Raw genomic sequence first — 22035 nt, 5'->3', positions numbered from 1 at the left:
GTTTCTGGACCGAGAGGAGCGCACAGCATTTAACCTTTTATTTAACTAGGCAAGTCAGTTAAGAACCCAAGCATTATAAGGAGACAGAGGATTGGGAGCACTCACAAATTAAGAGGAGATGCTAAACAAGGCAACTAGGTAGGAGTAGAGATGGAGGACTGGAGGAGGAGGAGCCGAGTGGTTCTCCTCGCTGTCCAACCACCTCGAGAGGGCTCAGGTTTACGATGGGAGAGGAGGGAGGCAAAATAGAAAACTTCAAATGGCAGTTAGCTGAAGCAAAGACGCCCTTCTCAATGGTGCAATGATGAAACGTTCAGAAGCATGTCTAAGGAAAAGATCGGCAAGTGATTTGTCATGATCCTCAGATCCCTCTTTATGGATAAAAACTGTCTAAGTAGTAAGAATAAGAAACTCATTATTGGATAAAGCGTTTTGAAGGCTTGATGATAGGGAGGACTTTGATGTGAGTGTAGTGATGTAGTGTTTCTCTCAGTGAATCCCATAAGCTGCTGTACTATCTCAAACGGCCAGACTGGGCCCTCTTTAATCACCACTYGGCAGGGACTGTGTTTTATCCAGAGAAGCCTCATGTGTTGCGGAACTGCAAAACAAATACATAGTGAACAGCGAGGGGGAAGTGACACCTGAGGGGAGGGAGGGAGAGAAGGGAAGGGTTCTATGAATGAGAGAAAGAAAGAGGGAAAGAAAGACACAATCAACATTTTGAATGTTGACAATTCTCCCCAGAACAGGTTTGGAGTGAATATAAGTGCTAAATATTTGTGTTAAAAACTGAACTGGCAGGAACGGCAGTCAGAGGGGTAGTCCAGGAAGAGCTTGTGTAGACACTGACTACCCACCCACAAAAGACAGGGGGGAGATGATGGGTTAAAATGGAGGCAGAGCAGTCTGAGCAGAGAGAGGAGAGAGAGAYAGAAGAACAGGCACTGAAGGAGAGCAACTCTAATGTGCTGAGGAGAACTGGGAGAATGAGAAGATCATCACTCGTCATTTGAGAGTCAAAGCAATATGAGACCCAAGTCCGATTGAACGAAAACAAAGCAGGCAAGCAAAAAAAAGTGAAAATCAATAGGAAAAATGGAAGATGCATACAGAGAAAAGGATTGATGGGGTGTGGAGTAGAGGCACAATGGTGCGTGGCATAGGAAAGTGGTTGAATTATTTTCTCCTATTCCAGCAGAAGTGGAGTAGTGCAGTGAGAGTGTGTGTGTGTGCATGTGTGTGTGTGTGTTTGTGTGTGTTGAGAGAGTGTCAGCACAGCGACCTTGGTGGTGATAAGCCGTGTTGAGGCCCTGTACAGTTAATTCATTGACATTACAACAGGATCAATGGTGAAGCTCTCAGGGTCTGAAAAAGTGCAGCTAATGAAAAGATTACTCTCTTAAGATCAAAGGTCTCGCCACCCCCTCCCTACTCTCTCTCCTCTCTCCCTGTCTCCCCTCCCTCTCCACCCTCCCCTACCCTGCTCTCCCTGTCTCCCCTCCCCCTCTCTTCATACCCCTCCCTACCTCTTCTCTCTGTCTCCTCTTCCCCCTCTCTCACCACCCCCATACCCTCCTCTCTCTTCTCCCTGTCTCACCCTCCCCTCTCGCATCCCTACCTCCCCCCCTCTCTCCCTGTCTCGCCTCCTCCACCCTCTCTGCTCTTCCAACCTACCCTCTCTTCTCCCTGTCTCACCCTCCCTACCCTCTCTCTCTCCCTGTCCCCCCTCCCTCTCTACCCTCCCTACCCCTCCTCTACCTTCTCCCCTCATATCTTCTCTTCACTGAACTCCGTATCCTCCCATATTTCACACGACATGTGCCTGCATACCAGCACAAATCTAGCTATGTATGTATAGATGTATATTATTTAACCCTACAGATAGACTACTCACTATGATATTTGTTGCAAGTAAACTGCATTAGTGTATGCAAACAACTATATTCATGTCTATCATAAAAACGTCTTTATTTTTGCCAAGGGAATTAGTGGAGAAGGCTCTCATCCAAGTTCATTTGTTTGAAGAAAAGTGGGCATTTTTATGTTATTGCAGTGGACTTCAAACAAATACAAATCAATTTGGGTATTGGTCACATACACGTGTTTTAAGCAAGATTTATTTGTGGTGTAGCAAATGTGGTTTCTAGCTTCATATTACAGTAAGTCGTATTACTATGTAATTATAGCTTAACAATGTCAATACAATACCATAATATTGACCTTTATTATTGGCCTTAGTATGTGCGCTCTGATTGTGGGCGGGACTTTACATCTGTGACATATGTGTGTGGTGGTTTGGGGGGATTAAGAGTATCTGCTAAATGACAAACATTTGTGTGTGTGTGTGTGTGTGTTTGGGGGATAAAGAGTATCTGCTAAATCGACCAAACATTTTGTGTGTGTGGTCGTGTGTGTGAATTTGGGGGCGGGATAAGAGTGTTGCCTCTAAATGACAAACATTTGTGTGTGTGTGTGTGTGTGTCGTGTATGGGGATGAGATAGATGTAATCTGCTAAATGACAAACATTTGTGTGTGGTTGTTGTGTGTTTGGGGGTGGATAAGAGTATCTTGCTAAATGACAAAAACAGATCCTTTGTAGTGTTCCGCTTTGATGGGGTTTGGGGGGGATAAGAGTATCTGCTAAATGACAAACATTTGTGTGTGTGTGTGTTTGGGGGGATAAGAGTGTCTGCTAAATGTAACATATGTGTGTGTTTTATGTATGTGTGCATGTTGTTCCGGTAGGTCTTATAGCTGCAGGGACAGGGACAGGGACAGGGACAGGGACAGGGACAGGGACACCTCCCTCTAGGTTCCATGTCAGCTCAGATCACTCCCCGACCAGTAATGGCTCTGCCCCTCTTATTCAACACACTCTCTTCTCCTAATGAGCAACAATGGACTGTTGTTTACCCCTCAGATTTCTGCTAGCTCCTTTAGAGATTTCTGTTGAATCTGTGTGTGTGTGGGTTGTGCAGTATACACCGCGTGCGTGTGTGTGTGTGTGTGTGTGTGTGTGTGTGTGTGTGTGTGTGTGTGCGTGTGCGTGTGTGTGTGTGCGCATACGATTGTGTGTGTCTTTAAAAACATTTCATGCTCAGAGAACCAAACTCACCTGCACTGAATAATTGATCTGTAAAATGTAGGACGCATAAATGGTTTAAATGCAAGGCAGCTGCTGTAAGCATGCAGCTATTTAAGCAGCCAGGTTCTTTAAGGGAAGGGAATCATGTGTGGCAGGGATGACATGGGTAGGAAGGACAGAAGCGAGCTGGAAAATGGTCTCATTCAGCTCATGGATGTGTGGCTTGAGTCCCTTGACCTGATTGGTGGTGAGAAATGCACGCATCAAGTTCTAAATCATTCATCTGAACAGCTTTTACTGACCGTTCATTCAGAGAGAGGAGAGACCATGATGTCCAGTGTTAGTCAAAGACTTTCATCTCCAATTAACACAAATAGATGGACTGGATTTAATTGACTAGAGAGACACAAGGGATTGGGATAATCAATAGGAAGCACCAGCCATAGAGAGAGTTGGGCCAGGCTTTACAACGGTTGCATGTTAACGCCTTTATTCAAAATATTTAGGTGACGTAACGATACAAGAGCGCCTCCGACCATTCCCTATGAAATGACCCGCTGTAAACAAGCAAAACAGAGCAGCGAATTTAACAGATGTTTTTGTTGATTTGCATCTGTGTGTATTGTTGCATATTGTTAGATACTACTGCACTATTGGAGCTAGGAACACAATCATTTCACTACACCTGCAATTACATCTGCTAAATATGTGCATTTCACCAATACAAATTGATTTGATTTGATTGGGGAGAATGTGTATCCAAGTCTGTACTGTGTTTTGGTGTCAACATTTTGCATATCTGTTTTCACTGAACATCTTCATAGGTTAAGAAACGATGAGAAATAAACAGCACATCGCGGAAGCGTCAAATATCACTTAGCAACGGCTATGGAGGAGAAAACCACATTGGCCCAACTCTCTATGTGACTCTGGGAAACATATGATTTAGGTGTTGTGTGTAGGTGGAGGATGGTAGAACCTGTAGAAGTCACACCATGCTGTAGAGGGGGTTGGTTGGAAGTGATTGTGTAAAGGTTGTGTAATGGTTCACGGAACACTCGCTAACACAAATTGCTCTTTTTACCCCTCAGTAACCAAGTAACAACTCACTAACCAATCAGGGATCCAGGCTGGGCATTAATGTGTGTGGTATGTAACATATTCATGTTAGTGGAGACATTGTTTATTCATAGAGTAAATTGCTCACAGGCTAGTCACATTATGCTTTGTATTCAAGCTGAATGATCTGTGGGCCGGAAACAAGCTTAAAGCTACAGTGGGGAATGGCCAACAACCCTGTTTCCACATATTATAACCAGGGCCCAGTCTATTTCCTGGTCAGGTCACATGGTCAGAAAAAACTCCCAAGCCCTAGTTATAATGATGGTGCAAGTGCAGAGTCCTGTAGTCATATTTGTCTGGGTCTGAAACCAGTCTGTGCTGCTGTTATTCAAGGGGTGGGCTGAATGACAGTGCAGACATGAGGAGCGATGAAATGGACTAGAGCAGTGTTCCCCAAACTCAGTCCTGGGGCACCCTGGGTGCACGTTTTGGTTTTTCCCTAGCACTACACAGCTGATTAAAATAATGAACTCATCATCAAGCTTTGATTATTTGAATCAGCTGTGTAGTGCTAGGGCAAAAGCCAAAATGTGCCCCACAGGACCGAGTTTGGGAAACGCTGAACTAGAGGAATGGAAAAGCCACCAGCAGGAGACAGTCTCCCTGGCCTGTTCCACCACCATAGAAAAATAATGAATAGAACATCTTGGAACCTCCAATCTTGAAAATTTGTCTGGTGATCTATTTCTATGTCCCTGTCCCCATCACGCCTCAGACCCTACATTCTACATTCATTATAGTCATTTAGAAGACACTCTTATCCAGAGCAACTTACAGTAGTGGGTCTACACATTTTCATATTTGTTGGTACTGGTCCTCCCTGGCGTTGCAAATGCCATGCTCTACCAACTGAGCCACACGAGACCCAACCATGTGACTCTCTACAGAGACCAAGCTACTGCTATGCCATCAACCCACTCCCAACACTGAAACACAATTATCAGTGTTCACAGTGCTCACTAGTGGAAGGACGCAATATGGGAATTAAATTACACATTCCCTGTATCACTTTGCAGGAAATGCATGAACTACATACAGTAGCAGTCAAAAGTTTGGACACACCTGCTCATTCTAATGTGTTTTCTTTATTTTTAACATTTTCTACATTGTAGGATAATAGTGAAGACATKAAAACTATGAAATAACACATATGGAATCATGTAGTAACSCCAAAAAAGTGTTAATCAAATCAAAATATATTTGAGATTCTTCAAAGTAGRCKCCCTTTGCCTTGATGACAGCTTTGCACACTCTTGGCATTCTCTCAAACAGCTTCAGGAGGTAGTCATCTGGAATGCATTTCAATTAACAGGTGTGCCTTGTTAGAAGTTAATTTGTGGAATGTATTTCCATCTTAATACGTTTGAGCCAATCAGTTGTGTTGTGACAAGGTAGGGGTGATATACAGAACATAGCCCTATTTGGTAAAATACCAAGTCCATATTATGGCAAGAACAGCTCAAATAAGCAAAGTGAAACGACAGTCAATCATTACTTTAAGACATGAAGGTCAGTCAATCCTGAAAATTTCAAGAACTTTGAAAGTTTCTTCAAGTGCAGTTGCAAAAACCATKAAGCGCTATGYTGAAACTGGATCTCATGAGGACCGCCACTGGAAAGGAAGACCCAGAGTTACCTCTGCTGCAGAGGATACATTCATTAGAGTTAACTGCACCTCAGTTTGCAGCCCAAATAAATGCTTCACAGAGTTCAAGTAAAAGACACATCTCAACATCAACTGTTTAGAGGAGACTGCGTAAATCAGGCGTTCATGGTCGAATTGCTGCAAAGAAACCACTACTAAAGGACACCAATAATAATAAGAGACTTGCTTGGGCCAAGAAACACGAGTAACGGACATTAGACTGGTGGAAATCTGTAATTTGGTCTGATGAGTCAAAATGTTAGATTTTTGATTCCAACCGCCGTGTCTTTGTGAGACACGGAGTAGGTGAATGGATGATCTCCGCATGTGTGTTTCCCACCGTGAAGCATGGAGGAGGAGGTGTGATGGTGTGGAGGTGCTTTGCTGGTGACACTGTCTGTGATTTATTTAGAATTCAAGGCACACTTAACCAGCTTGGTTACCACAGCATTCTGCAGCGATACGCCATCCCATCTGGTTTGAGCTTAGTGGGACTGTCATTTGTTTTTCCAACAGGACAATGGCCCAAAACACACCTCCAGGCTGTGTAAGGGCTATTTGACCAAGAAGGAGAGTGATTGAGTGCTGCATCAGATGACCTGGCCTCCACAATCACCTGACCTCAACCCAATTGAGATGGTTTGGGGTGAGAGTGAAGGAAAAGCAGCCAACAAGTGCTCAGCATATGTGGGAACTCCTTCAAGACTGTTGGAAAAGCATTCCTCGTGAAGCTGGTTGAGAGAATGCCAAGAGTGTGCAAAGCTGCCATCAAGGGTGGCTACTTTGTGTAATGAACACAAGGGGAGATAGAGAGCTGGTTTCAAGCGCAGGGCACAGTAGGTGTTTATTGTAAAGGACCACAGGAGGAGGCAGGTAGCTGGGTCCAGCGGCAGGCAGAAGGTCATACACAGGGGGTCCAAAAGGGCAACAGTACAGGCAGGGAAAAGGCTAGTTACGTAGTTCAGGAGTTCAGGCAATAGGTAGATAACAGGAAATCCGATAGATTAAAGTACAGGCAGGGAATAGGCAAAAGGCATCGTTAGTGAAGCAGGCAAAAACTATCATACACAGGAGGAGTAACTCACAGGAAAAACAGAGCTCTGAAAGACGTGTGTCACAAAACAAACAATACCTCACTATGATGGTGTGCAAAGAACTGAACTGAATAGTGTGTGATAATGACATACAGGTGTGTGAACAGGTGATTGGGATCTGGAGAGTAATATGCGTTCAGGGGATCTATGTGTTTGAGAGTGTGAGTTGGAAGCAGACGTTACACTTTGAAGAATGTAAAATATAAGATATATTTAGATTTGTTTAACACTTTTTTGGTTACTACATGATTCCATATGTGTTATTTCATAGATTTGATGTCTTCACTATTATTCTACAATGTAGAAAATAGTGTCAAACTTTTGACTGCTACTGTATATCTACACGGTAGATGATTTATATGGGTTGGGCCAAGCCATTAGTTTAGATTGGCCGGTTGCAGTGCGGTACCGCCACAGGGAACACAATGCGTTTGAATCATTTAGCTTCATACTGTCATGATAAATGAATGTAGTTGGTAGCTGATAGCCTGGCTTCATCCTTAGAGCATTGGGCAAGTTGAGTGTTGCAACTGCCCTCTCACACACTACATTACCCAGTAGGCAGTGTGAAGCTAGGTGTGGAGCTAAAACCTATACCTCGGACAATGGGGCTGTGATTGCAATGTGAATATAATATGAAAATAGAATTAGCATCTACAAGACATCCATTCTTGTGGTAATTAAATTGCAGGTATGAACAGCTGTGGTTGGCTCAGCCTGCTCGCCTCTGTTTCTGCCTCACTGCACCTTTAAATTCTGTCTTAATAACTAACGGCCTTTGCTTTATTCATCTACACCGTCTCACACAAATCCTCCCCTTCATTCCCTACATGCTCCATATGGCGCCTGGCTTGTTTATGTTTTTAGAGCCTCTGCTTCCTCAACTTGAAAAATGCTGCCGTCAATTTTGTCGTCATCCCTCCCTTCTTCTCTCTCTCTTTCGCTCCCTCATGTTTTCTCTCTCTCTCTATTTGTTTGTGCATCGAGACGCAGAGCTCTCATTGTGATCTTCATCAGGCCAGTCGCCGGTACCTCCAGTTCAGCTAAGGAGACCTCTCTCTGTCGTAGCTGTCTACCTGTGTGGCTGTCTACAATACATCCCTCTATCATCCTTCCCTCCCTGCCTCCATCTCACTCTCTCCATCTCCCGTTCCCTTTCTCTTTTTCTGTCGATTCCTCTCTGATGCTCCTTGCTCCAGATAGTGACTCTAAAAGGACATTTTATTGGCAAGGCAGCCTCATAGTTTCACCAATGTGCTCCAGTATCAAACAGTTGTCATATAAAAAGCCCTTAACAGACACAAACATCAATAATGAACCATTTATGCTCATCCATGTAGCGCTGACGGTTCTTGGCAGAGAGCAGTGTGCCTGTCTGTCCTCCGGGCTGTCTGTCCTCCGGGCTGTCTGTCCTCGGGCCTGTCTGTCCTCGGGCCTGTCTGTCCTCGGGCCTGTCTGTCCTCGGGCCTGTCTGTCCTCGGGCCTGTCTGTCCTCTGGGCCTGTCTGTCCTCGGGCCTGTCTGTCCTCGGGCCTGTCTGTCCTCCGGCCTGTCTGTCCTCCGGGCTGTCTGTCCTCCGGGCTGTCTGTCCTCCGGGCTGTCTGTCCTCCGGCCTGTCTGTCCTCCGGGTTGGACCTCCAAAACGTCTCCTCTCCTCAATGCCATGGGGAACATCCCAAATGGAACCCTTTTCACTACATAGCGGACTACTTATGAGTAGAGCCCTATGGATGCACTACATAAGGAATAGGGTGCCATTTGTGATGCATTCATGATAGTACTGTGGCTCTCCCTCCATAGGTGCATGACGAAAGGAGAGATGAGTGGGAGCGAGGCCAGTTCTCTGTAGTAGCGCCAGCCAGGGTGGACAGTAATTGTGAACCTCTGGGCATCCTTATGGGATCCTGTGCGTTCTGATCACTGGGACCTAATTGACACCAGTGTGCTTGCATGTGATGAGAGCACTGATCATGGCCCACACAGTGGACGACATCATACCATGCAAATCAATAAGTTCCTTTACCTTGCACTCCCAATCTGATCCTTAAGACATGAGAGAGGGAGGACACTAAGAGGTTCTCTTCAGTGAATGTCAATTCTCTGGCATTGGTCCCCAGCCTCCCATTCCCTCTTATCCACTTTCTAGTCCTATCATTTTCACACCGTGAATGGGCTGACTTCCAAGTGTTACATTTATCTATCCTCAAGCTTAATAACAGCAATTATTTAAACGACCACTAGGACAAAAACATTCACCTACACAATGTCTTATCAAAGCAGAACATCACGGAGCTCTACAGGGTGCTAATTATATACAGAGCTTTTCTTTCCCTCCATGTTTTTCAGKTAACGCTCCACAGCTAAGAATGAGCCTGTTCAATCAATAGCTTAGTTTATTGCTTTGCCATTATTAGTGGTCCAACACGCTGTGTATCTATGACCATGACTGTAAACACCTTTAGGGAGGAAATCAGGCTAAGGCGTTATTTATGGTCAGGCAATAGAAGGGGGCGCTTATCAAGGGTCCTTGGAGAGAAACAGGAAATTGAGTTTGTCCTGTGTAATGGTGGGTAGAGAGACAGGCAGACCAATCCCTTCCTATTAGCAGAGATGTGTTATTCATGAGGGCAAATTTAGTGTGAACTATGTTTCATTGATATTCTAGCACTAGTCCACTTCTCCTGTCTAGGGACAGAACCATTTTATTTTCTTCATTTATTTATCTATTTCCCCTTCATTGACGGCTATGAATAAAGGATGGGTTACCGTGGGTCACAGGGTAAACCGTTCAGGACAATAGGCGGCTGTTAAAGTCATTCTCCCCCGAACGAGTATTAACAGCATCTGTCATCAGAACCAGGGAGAGAGACGAGGCTGGGTGGCTTGTAAGGGAGGGTAGGTAGGGAGAGACACCGGTTCCTGCGGAGGTGGGGAGAGAGAGAGAGACAACGCTCTAGAGGGTGGGGAGAGACGACAGGCCAGGAGAGGCAAACCAGCTTTGGAGGTAGGAAAGCTGGGTGTCGGAGAGAGAGACGACAACGTTTAGGAGTGGGAGAGACACCGGTCGAGGGGAGGAAGCAAGCCCATAGGACGGTGTGGAGAAGAAGAAGCTTAGGATGCCTAGGGAAACCGGTCCGTGGAGGGGGACGAAGAGCGAGACAAGCTCTAGCAGGTGGGGAGAGAGCAGGCCCTGGGAGGTGTGAAGAGAGAGACAACTCAGGAGGGTGGGGAGAGAAGACAGGCCTGGTGAGGGGTGCGAGATGAGAGAGAGCAAGCTGCTAGGAGTGTGGGGAGAACGACACTGGCCTGGAGGGTGTGGAAGAGAGAACAAGCTTCTAGGATGGTAGGGAAGAACACCGGTAGCTGGGAGGGTGGGGAAGAGAGAGAACAGCTCTGGAGGGTTGGAGAGAGACAGGCCCTGGGCAGGTGTGGAGAGAAAGCTATAGGAGGGTGGAGACAGAGCGCTGCTAGGAGTGGGACGAGAGGAGACTGGCCTAGGGGGGTGGGGAGGAGAAGACACGGTCTCTAGGAGGGTGCGGGAGAGAGAACAGCTGCTAGGAGGGGTGAGGAGCTGGAGAAGAGAGAACAGAGAGCTCTATTTTGGCGTGGATGAGACCGCCTGTGGAACGAGAGAGATGAGCAGAGCTCTAAGGGTTGAGAGAGCCTGGGGTTGGAGAGAGAGAGACGAGCTCTGAGGGTGGAGAAAGGCTGGGGTGGGAAGAGAGAGACAAGCCTAGAGGGGGTAGGAGGAGAGACAGGCTGGAGGGTGGGAGAGAGAGAGCAGGCTCTGGAGGGTGTGGAGAGAGAGAGCAAGGCTCTAGGAGGGTGGGGAGGAGAGAGACAACGCTCTACAGGGGGTGGGAGAACACAACCGGTCCTGGAAGGGGAGAGAGATGAGCAGGGGAGAGAGGCCCTGGAGGGAGAGAAAGCAAGCTCTAGGAGGTGGAGAGAACGTTAGGGGTGAGAGAGAACCACGTCTGGAGTGAAGACAAGCTCTGGTGGAAGAGACAGCTGGGTGAGAGAGAGAGGACAAGCTCTAGAGGTAGGGGAGACGAGACAGCCCTAGGGAGGGTGTGGGAGAGAGAGAGAAAGGCTCTAGGAGGTGTGGAGAGACGCAGGCCCTGGGAGGGTGTGGAGAGAGACAGACAACTCCTAGGAGGGGGGTGAGAGAACACGCCGACGTGGAGAGAGAGGGAAGCTGAGGGGAGAGAGACGCGAGTGAGAGCAAGCTCTGGAGGGTGGGAGAAGGCAGAAGGTACGGAACATGTGGAGGGTGTTGCAGAGAACGGGCCTGGGAGAGAGACTGCGGGTGGGGAAGAGAGCCTGGAGCGTTGAGAGGCCCTGCGTGTGGCAGAGACGGGCCCTGGGAGGGAATGGCGGAGGCAGAGACGGGCCCTGGGATGGTGCAGAGAGGACGGGGCCCTGGGACGGTGGGAGAGCTAGACGGTGCCTTGGGAGGGTGGGGAGAGACGGGCCATGGGAGGGGTGGGGAGAGAACGGGCCTTGGGTAGTGGTGTGCAGTTAGACGGCCCTGGGAGGGTGGGGAGGATAGGGGATGGTGGGTGGGGGGTAGAGGGAGGGAGTGACGAGAGTCGTCACCAGAAATAGCTGTGGTGCTACATTTCCAGAAACACATTATCTCTCTTTCAGAACCTCTTTTGTTCCGCTGCGTTCCAATAGGCATTATTGGCATATCTACACTTGTGTGTCCAAAGTTATTTATATAATACAACTTAGGCTGAATGACTCATTGTGTGAGCAAACAATGCCGTTATCATAATGACACACATTCATTTCCTGCATTTTTATTTGATGACGGCTGTACTGCACCGTGTTATTTACCTCCTCTCTGTCTAAATCAATCTGTCTGTCAATAGCTCTCCTAACAAACATCTGTCAACTCTGACTATATCCACATGATCTGTCTAAGTCATTCCTAGAAAACCTTTTCTGTCTGCCTGTTGTGTGTGACTGCATGCATGTGCGTGTGTATACGTGTGTCTGCATTTTGTGTATCCACAATGGCTCAGGGGGTGATAAGATTGGTTAAGTGGCAGGTGCGAAGCGCCAGGTCTCTAGTGGCAATAGTCTAGCTGATGCCAGCTGCGGAGGAGACAGCCGTCGCGCCATGCCACTGTGCCACAGCATGCCGCCGTGCCCTGAGTGGAGCTGAAAGTAGATCGAGGGTGGAGCTCACACATTCCCTCCCTTCTCTCACACCAGAGACAAAGAGACACAGACAAGCTCAGTGGTTATTTTAAGCAGCTCAATGGCATCTACATCAACAGCTCCCGTGTCTCTCTGCTACAGGAGGGGAGTGATGCTAAACAGAAACAGATCCTGGTCCAAGGGGAGGTTGTGAAAGGAGAGGACAGGAGATATAATGTTAAGCCACTCTACTGCACTGTTCCTTTCTCTCTATCTGAGGCGTTGATAAGGAATTGATAAAATGGTAGAAGCAGTCATTTAGGGGAACATATTCATCTGAGTAAAGAATCAATTACTGGGTTCTGACATGCTGGGGAAGGGGGAGACGAGGGAGGGGCGGAGATGGGGAAGACAGAGGAGATACGGGAGGGGGGAATCTTTATGTAGGAAACTTGATTAGCATCTGGGCCACTGATTCAGATTGTTTCCCTATCTAAGTAGGATCTACGCCTCTCTCTCTCCTCCCCCTCTCTTGCTTTCTCTCGCTCTCATCATTTAACCAGTGTCATGGCTGATGCTGATACCTAGTTCTATGACATGCGTGAAGCAAAATGGAAATAAAGATAGCACAAGGGCCGGGAAAGTATAATATAATGACAGGCCTTATTGCGACGGCAGCTCTGAAAGGTGAAAGGAAGAGGTACTGGATGGATAATGGAATAGATAAGGAAACCATTCTACCTGAGCCATTCAATGATTCATAGCTTGAACATAGTTTTTCTTAAATAAAAAGCATCCAAAAAGCAATGTAGTCCACACAAAGTGGAGCAGGGTGAAACTGTAGTATGACATAAACAGTGCTGTTTGCTTTAGGAGATAAATGCCAATACTGTACATGAAAATGCATCAGTATACATTATAATGGAAAAAGGCAAGCCAAAGTATAGTATACATTGGTAAATAGAAAATATCTCAAAATGATGAATGTAAAGCTGTTTTTAAATAGGCTGCATTGTGATACATTGAAATATTCCTCWAACAGGGTGATGCGTTTACTCTCTCTGAGTCTGTGTATTTGTTTGATATATCCTTATTTATTTCCCAGGAGCAATGCAGCATGTCTCCTCTCATTCAGTCAAAGAGCAAGTGCCATGCTCAATACATCTCCATGTAAATATTATAGCGAAAAAGGAAATTGGGGAGTGAGAGAGGGAGAGAGAGAAATAGACAAACAGAAAAAGAGTGGCATGTTAAGTGGAAGTAAAAGACCACTATTTGATTGGGAAGTTTCCTCTCACAACAATGTAAGTTGTTTTTTCTGTACTTGTGACTGAAATATCAAGTTCCGTTTTGTAATCATCTTGTTTTCCTCCTAGACATTTCTCTTGGCTTTGTGAAAGGTACGAGTATAGTGCTTTACTGGTAGGCCTACAGTAAGAGTGGGGGATGCGTGCCCCAATGTGGTGAACCATCAAATGTGTCCTGACACTGATGCCACTCTGCTGCAAGGGCAGAGAGGGCAGTGGCTATGCCGTCACCTCTGACCACATAGTCCTTTCCCCTCCGCCACTATGACGCCATATGCACCTGTACACAACACATGACTATCAAGGACTCTTCCAAATCTGTGACGGAGGGGAAAGGACTATGTGTGAGTTCCACAAAGGATGACAGTGAAGTGCAGTGTACTCTGATACTGTTAAACAGTTTTACACACAGTTCTTTAGCCTATTTATTGTTCCCCAATGTTCAACCTTGAGAGGACCTGTATTCGGGAGCATGTTTGCATGGTGGATTGAGAAGATGCACAGTTAGTCAGTTGACAAACAGGATTACAGGGCCTGCTRTGGGGAGCGGAGAGGCTTCTGCCCCTGTTCAAGTAGCATGATGCACGGCACACCGCTCCTCTCTTCTACTCCAGACACACTGACAATTACCGCTGAAGGTCAGTGAAGTCAGAAGCTGAATGTCACAGTTTAGACACAGTTTTGGGAGGAGGAGGAATATTCAAATAAATATGCTTGTCTATGCTGTCTCCTGTCCTGAAAAATAGTAATTCCCTGCTCCTGAATTCCAGTGTAGCAGCCCTGGGATTAGGTAGCAGCGAGTTAAAAGGCAACAGAAACGTATCGATTAGAGGGAGTGAATCAGAGTGCCATGGTGCCTTGAATAATAAATTGAAGGGGACACAGCCACCGCTTGTCAAATGGGGATTCTCATTACGAGGGGATAGACTCCTGCTTTTCTCCCGTTGGTTGATTCCCCCTGTAGATAAGCTGATGGATAAGTCACACCATGGGGCCATGGAAGCGTGTCACCAAACATCAGGAAGTCTGACTGTCTCTGAGAAACTTAACATAAGTTTAAGTGAGCATTCCGCAGCCCATTTATCCCCCACCCCACCTTTTGACAGGTATTTTCTAATCCTTGCAGTAAAGGGCTGGTTAATGAGAGGGTATTTATAGCACACGACTACAAACACAGTATTTGGTCAACGTGTAAGTAAGGAATGCACTCTCTCGTCGTCTCTCTCTCTCTCTCTCTCTCTCTCTCCTCTCTCTTTCTCTCTCGTCTCCTCTCTTCTCCTTCTCTCTCTCTCCTCCTCTCTCTCTCTCTCTCTCTCTCTCTCCTCTTCTCTCTCTCTTCTCTCTCTTCTCTTCTCTCTCTCCTCTCTCTCGGACTCCTTCAAGTCAGAAATCATCTCTTCATCCAATCCTCTCTCTCTCTCTCTTCTTCTGCTTCTCTTCCTCCTCTCCCCATCTCACTGCTATTCTCCTCTTTCCCGGATCCGGTTCATCTCGCTCTCTCCCTCCCGTCCCGTCTACATTCGTCCTCCTCTCCCAACTCTTTTTCTTCTCTCTCTCTCTTCCTTATCGTCTATTCTCTCAGTCTCTGTCTCTCTCTCTCTCTCTCTCATTCTCCTTCTCATCCTCGTCTCCTCTCCTCTGATTCCTTCTGTATCTCTCTCTCTCTCTCTCTCTTGCTCTCTCTCTTTCTCTCTCTCTCTCATCTCTCTCTCTCTCCTCTCTCCTCTCCTCTCGTCTCCTTACCTCCTCTCATCTCCCTCCTCTTCCTCCTTCTCTCTCCCTCCCGTTCTCCTCTCATCTAATTCCTCTCTCTAGAGTTGGTCTAAGAGCTGAGAACACGAGATGAACTAAGCTTCAGTATAATACTATGCTCTATAGAGGTGAGGAATATTGGAAGACCTGAGACAATGAAATGTGTGTGCAGGAGGCGGTAAATATGAACAATAAAGGACCAATGTTCATATAAGTCCAATCAGACTTCCTGAGATACTAGATTCAGCGACACGGACTGAAACTCATCGATTACTGTGTTTGGGCTGGAGTCTTCGACAGACTGACTAAGAGCAAGACGGCTCAGTCTGTTAACGACTTAGACACAGAGGATGTATTGAGTGGCTTCAAAAAGAGAACTCCTAAACCAATGCTTCCCATGACGCCAGGCCAAAGCAGCCAGAAAATATCTTATGATAGCACACAGGTCAACGTTCCTGATCACGTATCAGGCGAGCGACAATACCTTAGTTACATTTATTTTCCTCTTATATGGATATATCTGACAGTCTCAGTCTCTGGTTCTGGCGCTCCTTAATCATCCTATACTGTTTCTTCATCTGCAATAATGGCTTTACTCCATAATCTCCATCTCCTTAATCAGATCCTACTCACTAACCTTGGCCGCGTCTTCTTACCTAGTCAAATCTCACTCCTTTTATCACTTTGATTCCTTATGTATTTCTCTCTCTCCGCCTCACTCATCTTTCTTCGACTTCCTCCGGAAAATTAATATTACCAAAAAATATTGCCTTCTTCTTTCCTTTCAGTCCCGAAATAGACATCAAAGTCAGACGGCAGAATTTTCACGTTTCAGAAATCAAATCCCGACAGTCTAAAATGTAGCTACGGCTCCTGCTATTCATTTCGTCGTCCTTTCTGCTCTCAGGCTCGCGGGCTAGAGTTCCTGCTGGTTCTCTGTGGTCTGGAGCTTTCCTGGTCCTGCCCACACCACTGTATCTGCTACACCGCGCCCAGTACCGTCAGCTGCCAGGCACACAACTTRCTGTCCGTCCCCGAAGGCATTCCCCCYCACAGCGAGCGRATCTTCCTGCAGAACAACAAGATCCACCGGCTGCTGCAGGGCCACTTCAGCCCCACCACGGTCACACTGTGGATCTACTCCAACAACATCACCTACATCGAGCCCTCCACKTTCCACGGCTTRGCCCAGCTGGAGGAGCTGGACCTGGGGGACAACCGTCACCTGCGTTCCCTGGCTGCAGACACCTTCCATGGGCTGGGCCGGCTCCATGCTCTGCACCTGTACCGCTGTGGGCTCAGTGCGCTGCCCAGTAACATCTTCCAGGGGCTACGCAATCTGCAGTATCTCTACCTACAGGTACGTTGGCCACTGGGGCTCTATGACACTTTTAGTCAAACAAAACAATGCTGCATTTTACATTTGAAAATACAATATAGACTACCAGTCAAAAGTTTGGACACACCTACTCATTCCAGGGTTTTTCGTTATTTTTTATATTTTCTACATTGTAGAATAATAGTGAAGATATCACAACTATGAAATAACACATATGGAATCATGTTGTAACCAAAAAAGTGTTAAATAAATACAAATATTTTATATTGGAGATTCTTCAAAGTAGCCACCCTTTGCCTTGATGATAGCTTTGCACATTCTTGGCATTCTCTCAACCAGCTTCATGAAGTAGTCACCTGGAATGCATTTCAATTAACAGGTGTGCATTGTTAAAAGTTAATTTCTGGAATTTCTTTCCTTCTTAATGCATTTGTGCCAATCAGTTGTGTTGTGACAAGGTAGGAGTGGTATACAGAAGATAGCCCTATTTGGTAAAAGACCAAGTCCATATTATGGCAAGAACAGCTTAAATAAGCAAAGAGAAACAACAGTCCATAATTACTTTAAGACATGAAGGTCAGTCAATCCTGAAAATTTCCAGAACTTTGTGCGCAAAAAAATTCAAGAACAAGTGCGCAAAAACCAGCAATATCATGAAACTAGCTCTCATGAGGACCCCCTCAGGAAAGGAAGACCCAGAGTTACCTCTGCTGCAGAGGATAAGTTCATTAGAGTTAACTYCCTCAGAAGTTGCAGCCCAAATAAATTCAAGTAACAGACACATCTCAACATCAACTGTTTAGAGGAGACTGCGTGAATCGGGCCTTCATGGTCGAATTGCTGCAAAGAAACCACTACTAAAGGACACCAATAATAAGAAGAGACTTGCTTGGGCCAAGAAACACGAGTAACGGACATTAGACTGGTGGAAATCTGTCATTTGGTCTGATGAGTCCAAATTTGAGATTTTTGGTTCCAACCGCCGTGCCGTTGTGAGATGCAGAGTAGGTGAACGGATGATCTCCGCATGTGTGTTTCCCACCGTGAAGCATGGAGGAGGAGGTGTAATGTGTGGGGGTGCTTTGATGGTGACACTGTCTGTGATTTATTTAGAATTCAAGGCACACTTAACCAGCATGGCTACCACAGCTTTCTGCAGCGATACGCCATCCCATCTGGTTTGCGCTTAGTGGGACTATCATTTGTTTTCCAACAGAACAATGACCCAAAATACACCTCCAGGCTGTGTAAGGGCTATTTGACCAAAGAGCGTGATTGAGTGCTGCATCAGATGACCTGGCCTCCACAATCACCCGACCTCAACCCAATTGAGATGGTTTGGGATGAGTTGGACTGCAGAGTGAAGGAAAAGCAGTCAACAAGTGCTCAGCATATGTGGGAACTCCTTCAAGACTGTTGGAAAGGATTCCGGATTAAGCTGTTTGAGAGAATGCCAAGAGTGTGCAAAGCTGTCATCAACGCAAAAGGGGTATATTTTGATTTGTTTAACAGTTTTTTGGTTACTACATGATTCCACATGTGTTATTTCATAGTTTTGATGTCTTCACTATTGTTCTACAATGTAGAAAAAAGTCTAAATAAAGAAAAACCCTTGAATGAATAGGTGAGTCCAAACTTTTGACTGGTACTGTATATACCCAGGGCTGTTAAGCTTTATTTTCTCTGTCCTACTTTATAGTAGCCACATACCTTATAACCAAACAACATGTTGGGAACTACAGTGTTACAGAGTACCGTAGGTGTATAACCTCTCCATTTTGCTGTGTTTGGCTGTTCTCAGGATAATCACCTGGAGTTCCTGCAGGATGACATCTTTGTGGACCTCCACAACCTGAGCCACCTGTTCCTGCATGGGAACCGTCTGTGGTCACTGCACCAGAACACCTTCCGGGGYCTGGGGGCCCTGGACCGCCTGCTGCTGCACCACAACCAGCTGCAGTGGGTGGACCGCCTGGCCTTCCACGACCTGCGTCGCCTCACCACCCTCTACCTGTTTAACAACTCACTGACCGAGCTGTCTGGAGACTGCCTGGCACTGCTGCCTGCCCTGGAGTACCTGCGCCTCAACGACAACCCCTGGGAGTGTGACTGCAAGGCCCTGTCGCTGTGGGACTGGCTCAAACGCTTCAGAGGTTCTACTTCGTCCGTAGGCTGTCAGGCCCCGGCCGAGCTGGCTGGGAGGGACCTCAAGCAGCTCCGCAAGGAGGACTTCCCCAACTGCTCTGGCTCTGAGTCCCTGCACCAGAGCAAGACCTGGGCCGGGACTGATAAGGTGTCACTGAAGAAGGAGCCGGACCRGGTGCCACCGCCTCACTCCCACCCCCACCGTCCTCACCACAACGAGTCACCACACTATCCCTCGCCACCCTCGCCTCTGCCCCATCCACCCCCGTCTGTAAGCGGGGAGGGCACGGGATCAGAGGGACAACCTGGGGTGGCGCCCCCTCAGAGGCCAGGCCGRGCTCGGAACTGCACCCGCCAGCGCGTCAGGGGAGGCAAGGGGAAGGGGCAGAATGAGGTGCATACCTTAAAGGAGATGACCGATAAGGAGTATTCCTCGCCCGATTTTGAAGGGGGCAAATATGACCACACGTCCCCGGATGGCACCATCACGCGGAGGAAGCATAAGTGCCCTCCCCGGACCACTGTTCGCCCCCCTAGTGGGGTGCAACAAGCCACCAATAGGGCCACGTTCTCCCAGCCCTTAATTCATCTCAATGCCATAATGGGAGCTTTGTTGCCCATGACCATTGCCCATATTCTCCGCTGACCTAGAGGGAGGGATAGGTACTGGCTAAACAACKACAGTGCAGTCCTTAGACCTGCTCTAGCTCCTGCACAACAAGGTCTGTGTGTGTGTGTACTTTGTGTGTGTGGTTGTGTGTGTAAAACATTGTGTAGGGAGCTTCGCTGTTTAGACTCTGAAATAGACTTTCAAACATCAACATCAAATGTGGGACGGGGATGTGTGAGGGATGGGGATGTGTGAGGGATGGGGATGTGTGAGGGATGGGGAGTGAGGAAAAACGAAAGGAAAACATAGAACACGCTTGCACTGCCACTGTTGCCATTATGTTCTCATTTCCTGTTGTCTTGGTCTCTTTCTGTCTGAGTTCTGTCTTCGACTCTGCTGAAGCACAGATAACGAAACTTTTGGTGGGAAAAAAGAGATGGTGAAATGCAGCAATTTAGCTATGAGACAGATAAGCTCTAAGGAAAACGTGTTGAAGCCAGCTTTAATTATCAGTTCACAGTTTGTAAATCCTTATTGAGGGGTGAAACAGAAAACAGATGACGTGGTGAAAGAAACCATCACAGAGAAGTCTAGCCCAATCTTGTGTTTCATATTATTTGCCAAATGTTATTTATTACATTCATTGCCAATAGCTGCTGCATAGAATTGGGCCACCGAGGTATTCGAGGGTATTGCTCATCAACAGGGAGATAAGCAGGAAGCTGCCCGGTCATAAATCATAATTCCATATCAGAACAGAAATGTGCAACGCTCACTTCTTAGCAGAAGTAATGGAAAACTACAGAAACAGCACTGCAAAGAGCAGCACACACACAGACCAGTCAGCTCCAGCTACAGTATGATAACTAGGTAACTTCTGCTCCATGCCCAGGTAACATTGACCCCCGAGCTACATATCTAGGTATACATCTTCTGCTTACTTTACAGTATTTCTACAATATTTACATTCTGCTTTATTAATTCCTGCTTCTAAATGTCCTTTCTTTCTACCTGCTCCATTTCATTTTCTACATGTGCTACTACATATTAAGCTAATATACCCAAGCTGCTAATTATCTTTATGGAGGTGAGTGGGACTGTGGTTGACTCCCACTTCCTTCAAAAACCAGTGTGTCCCCCCAGYAGAAGAAAGCTGTGAATATTGATGGATCTGTCTATTTCTTGTCTCAAATGTTGTTTGTTTGATTTTGCCAAGACGTAAAGAGGACCTAGCGATGGAGCCCTATACAGGGTACACAGCCTTAGGGGTTAAGGGTCAGATTGGGTATTCTCAGTTTCCCAGTGAGGCTTTGGGCTTCGCTGAACAGAACACTCTTCAGTGTGGGCATCCCCTCCTCATTGAGAACGTGAGGAACATTTATATTGTCCTAATCAATGGACATCAAAGGAAAACAACTGCCCAACAAGACTAGAGAAGAAACAAAAACAATATGTGTACCTTAAATGACTTCTGTAATGAATAAAAGATTATAAGAGGGGGAAAAAATGATTCAATCAAGCATGGCAAAACGTGGACCTCTCTTGGAAATAATAGAACTGCTAAAATACCTCTCTCCATTGACTGCTGTTCTTGTCAATGGATGTGGGGAACCAAGAGAAAGACAATCACTTCTAAAGTAGCAGGGGGTTTAACAGGACCATGGGCAGACAGACAGACTACTACTGGACTACTATCCCCCTGGACTACAGGAGCTTTTGTGCCTCCGCAAAATACAACAATAAGTTGACGATGTTTGTAATAARAATGKTGTTAACTGTACCATTAACAATGACAACGAGAGGACTAACTAACTGCAGTTCTAATATTAATCATTTATTATGAGAATAACAATATTAATGACGTCATCAACAATGAAAACAGGGTTTCTGCTCCCCTGATGAGGGGACAATCTTTCTTTAAATTCATTAACCGTTTCATTTTTTTTTGTTTGCTAAAAGGAACATTTTATATAACCTTTTTTTTGTTACATCCTGTCAACCCCTTTATCGGATAAAAATGCACAATTCAGTTCCCCCTCCTACTGTTCCCCATCTATCTTCTGTCTCCTAATGTTCCCCATCTATCTCCTGTCTCCTACTGTTCCCCATCTATCTCCTGTCTCCTACTGTTCCCCATCTATCTCCTGGCTCCTACTGTTCCCCATCTATCTCCTGGCTCCTACTGTTCCCCGTCTATCTCCTGTCTCCTACTGTTCCCCATCTATCTCTTGTCTCCTACTGTTCCCCATCTATCTCCTGTCTCCTACTGTTCCCCATCGATCTCCTGTCTTTGCCATGATTGAAGGGTTCAATAAGTCGTTATCAAAGAACAACAGTACAAAATGTTTATAAAGATATTAAAATCTATATCTTCTTATGTTAAAGATGACTGTTTGACTGTGTTTATTTACCAGCTATCTCCTGTCTCCTACTGTTTCCCCATCTATCTCCTGTCTCCTACTGTTCCCCATCTATCTCCTGTCTCCTACTGTTCCCCATCTATCTCCTGTCTCCCTACTGTTCCCCATCTATCTTCCTGTCTCCTACTGTTCCCCATCTATCTCCTGTCTCCTACTGTTCCCATCTATTCCTGTCTCCTACGTTCCCATCTATCTCCTGTTCCTACTGTTCCCCATCTCTCTCCTGGCTCTACTGTTCCCATCTATCTCCTGGCTCCTACTGTTCCCCGTCTATCTCCTGTCTCCTACTGTTCCCATCTATCTCTTGTCTCTACTGTTCCCCATCTATCTCCTGTCTCCTACTGTCTCCCCATCGATCTCCTGTC

General features: G+C 46.3%; 1 protein-coding gene across 1 annotated transcript; it reads left to right on the top strand.

The window, feature by feature from the left end:
• The first annotated feature begins 11213 nt into the window (after positions 1 to 11213).
• On the top strand, positions 11214 to 21511 carry rtn4rl1b (reticulon 4 receptor-like 1b). The gene is made up of 4 exons (XM_070433870.1): positions 11214 to 11408; positions 12173 to 12304; positions 16064 to 16516; positions 18297 to 21511. Exons 1-4 carry the CDS (start codon positions 11214 to 11216, stop codon positions 19284 to 19286), a joined length of 1770 nt encoding a protein of 589 aa, XP_070289971.1. The 3' UTR covers positions 19287 to 21511.
• The last annotated feature ends 524 nt before the right edge of the window (positions 21512 to 22035 follow it).

Source organism: Salvelinus sp. IW2-2015, linkage group LG22, assembly GCF_002910315.2.
Source record: "Salvelinus sp. IW2-2015 linkage group LG22, ASM291031v2, whole genome shotgun sequence".
Lineage (NCBI taxonomy): Eukaryota > Metazoa > Chordata > Actinopteri > Salmoniformes > Salmonidae > Salvelinus > Salvelinus sp. IW2-2015.
Note: the sequence above shows the minus strand (reverse complement) of the source record. Positions and strands in the feature narration are given on the sequence as shown.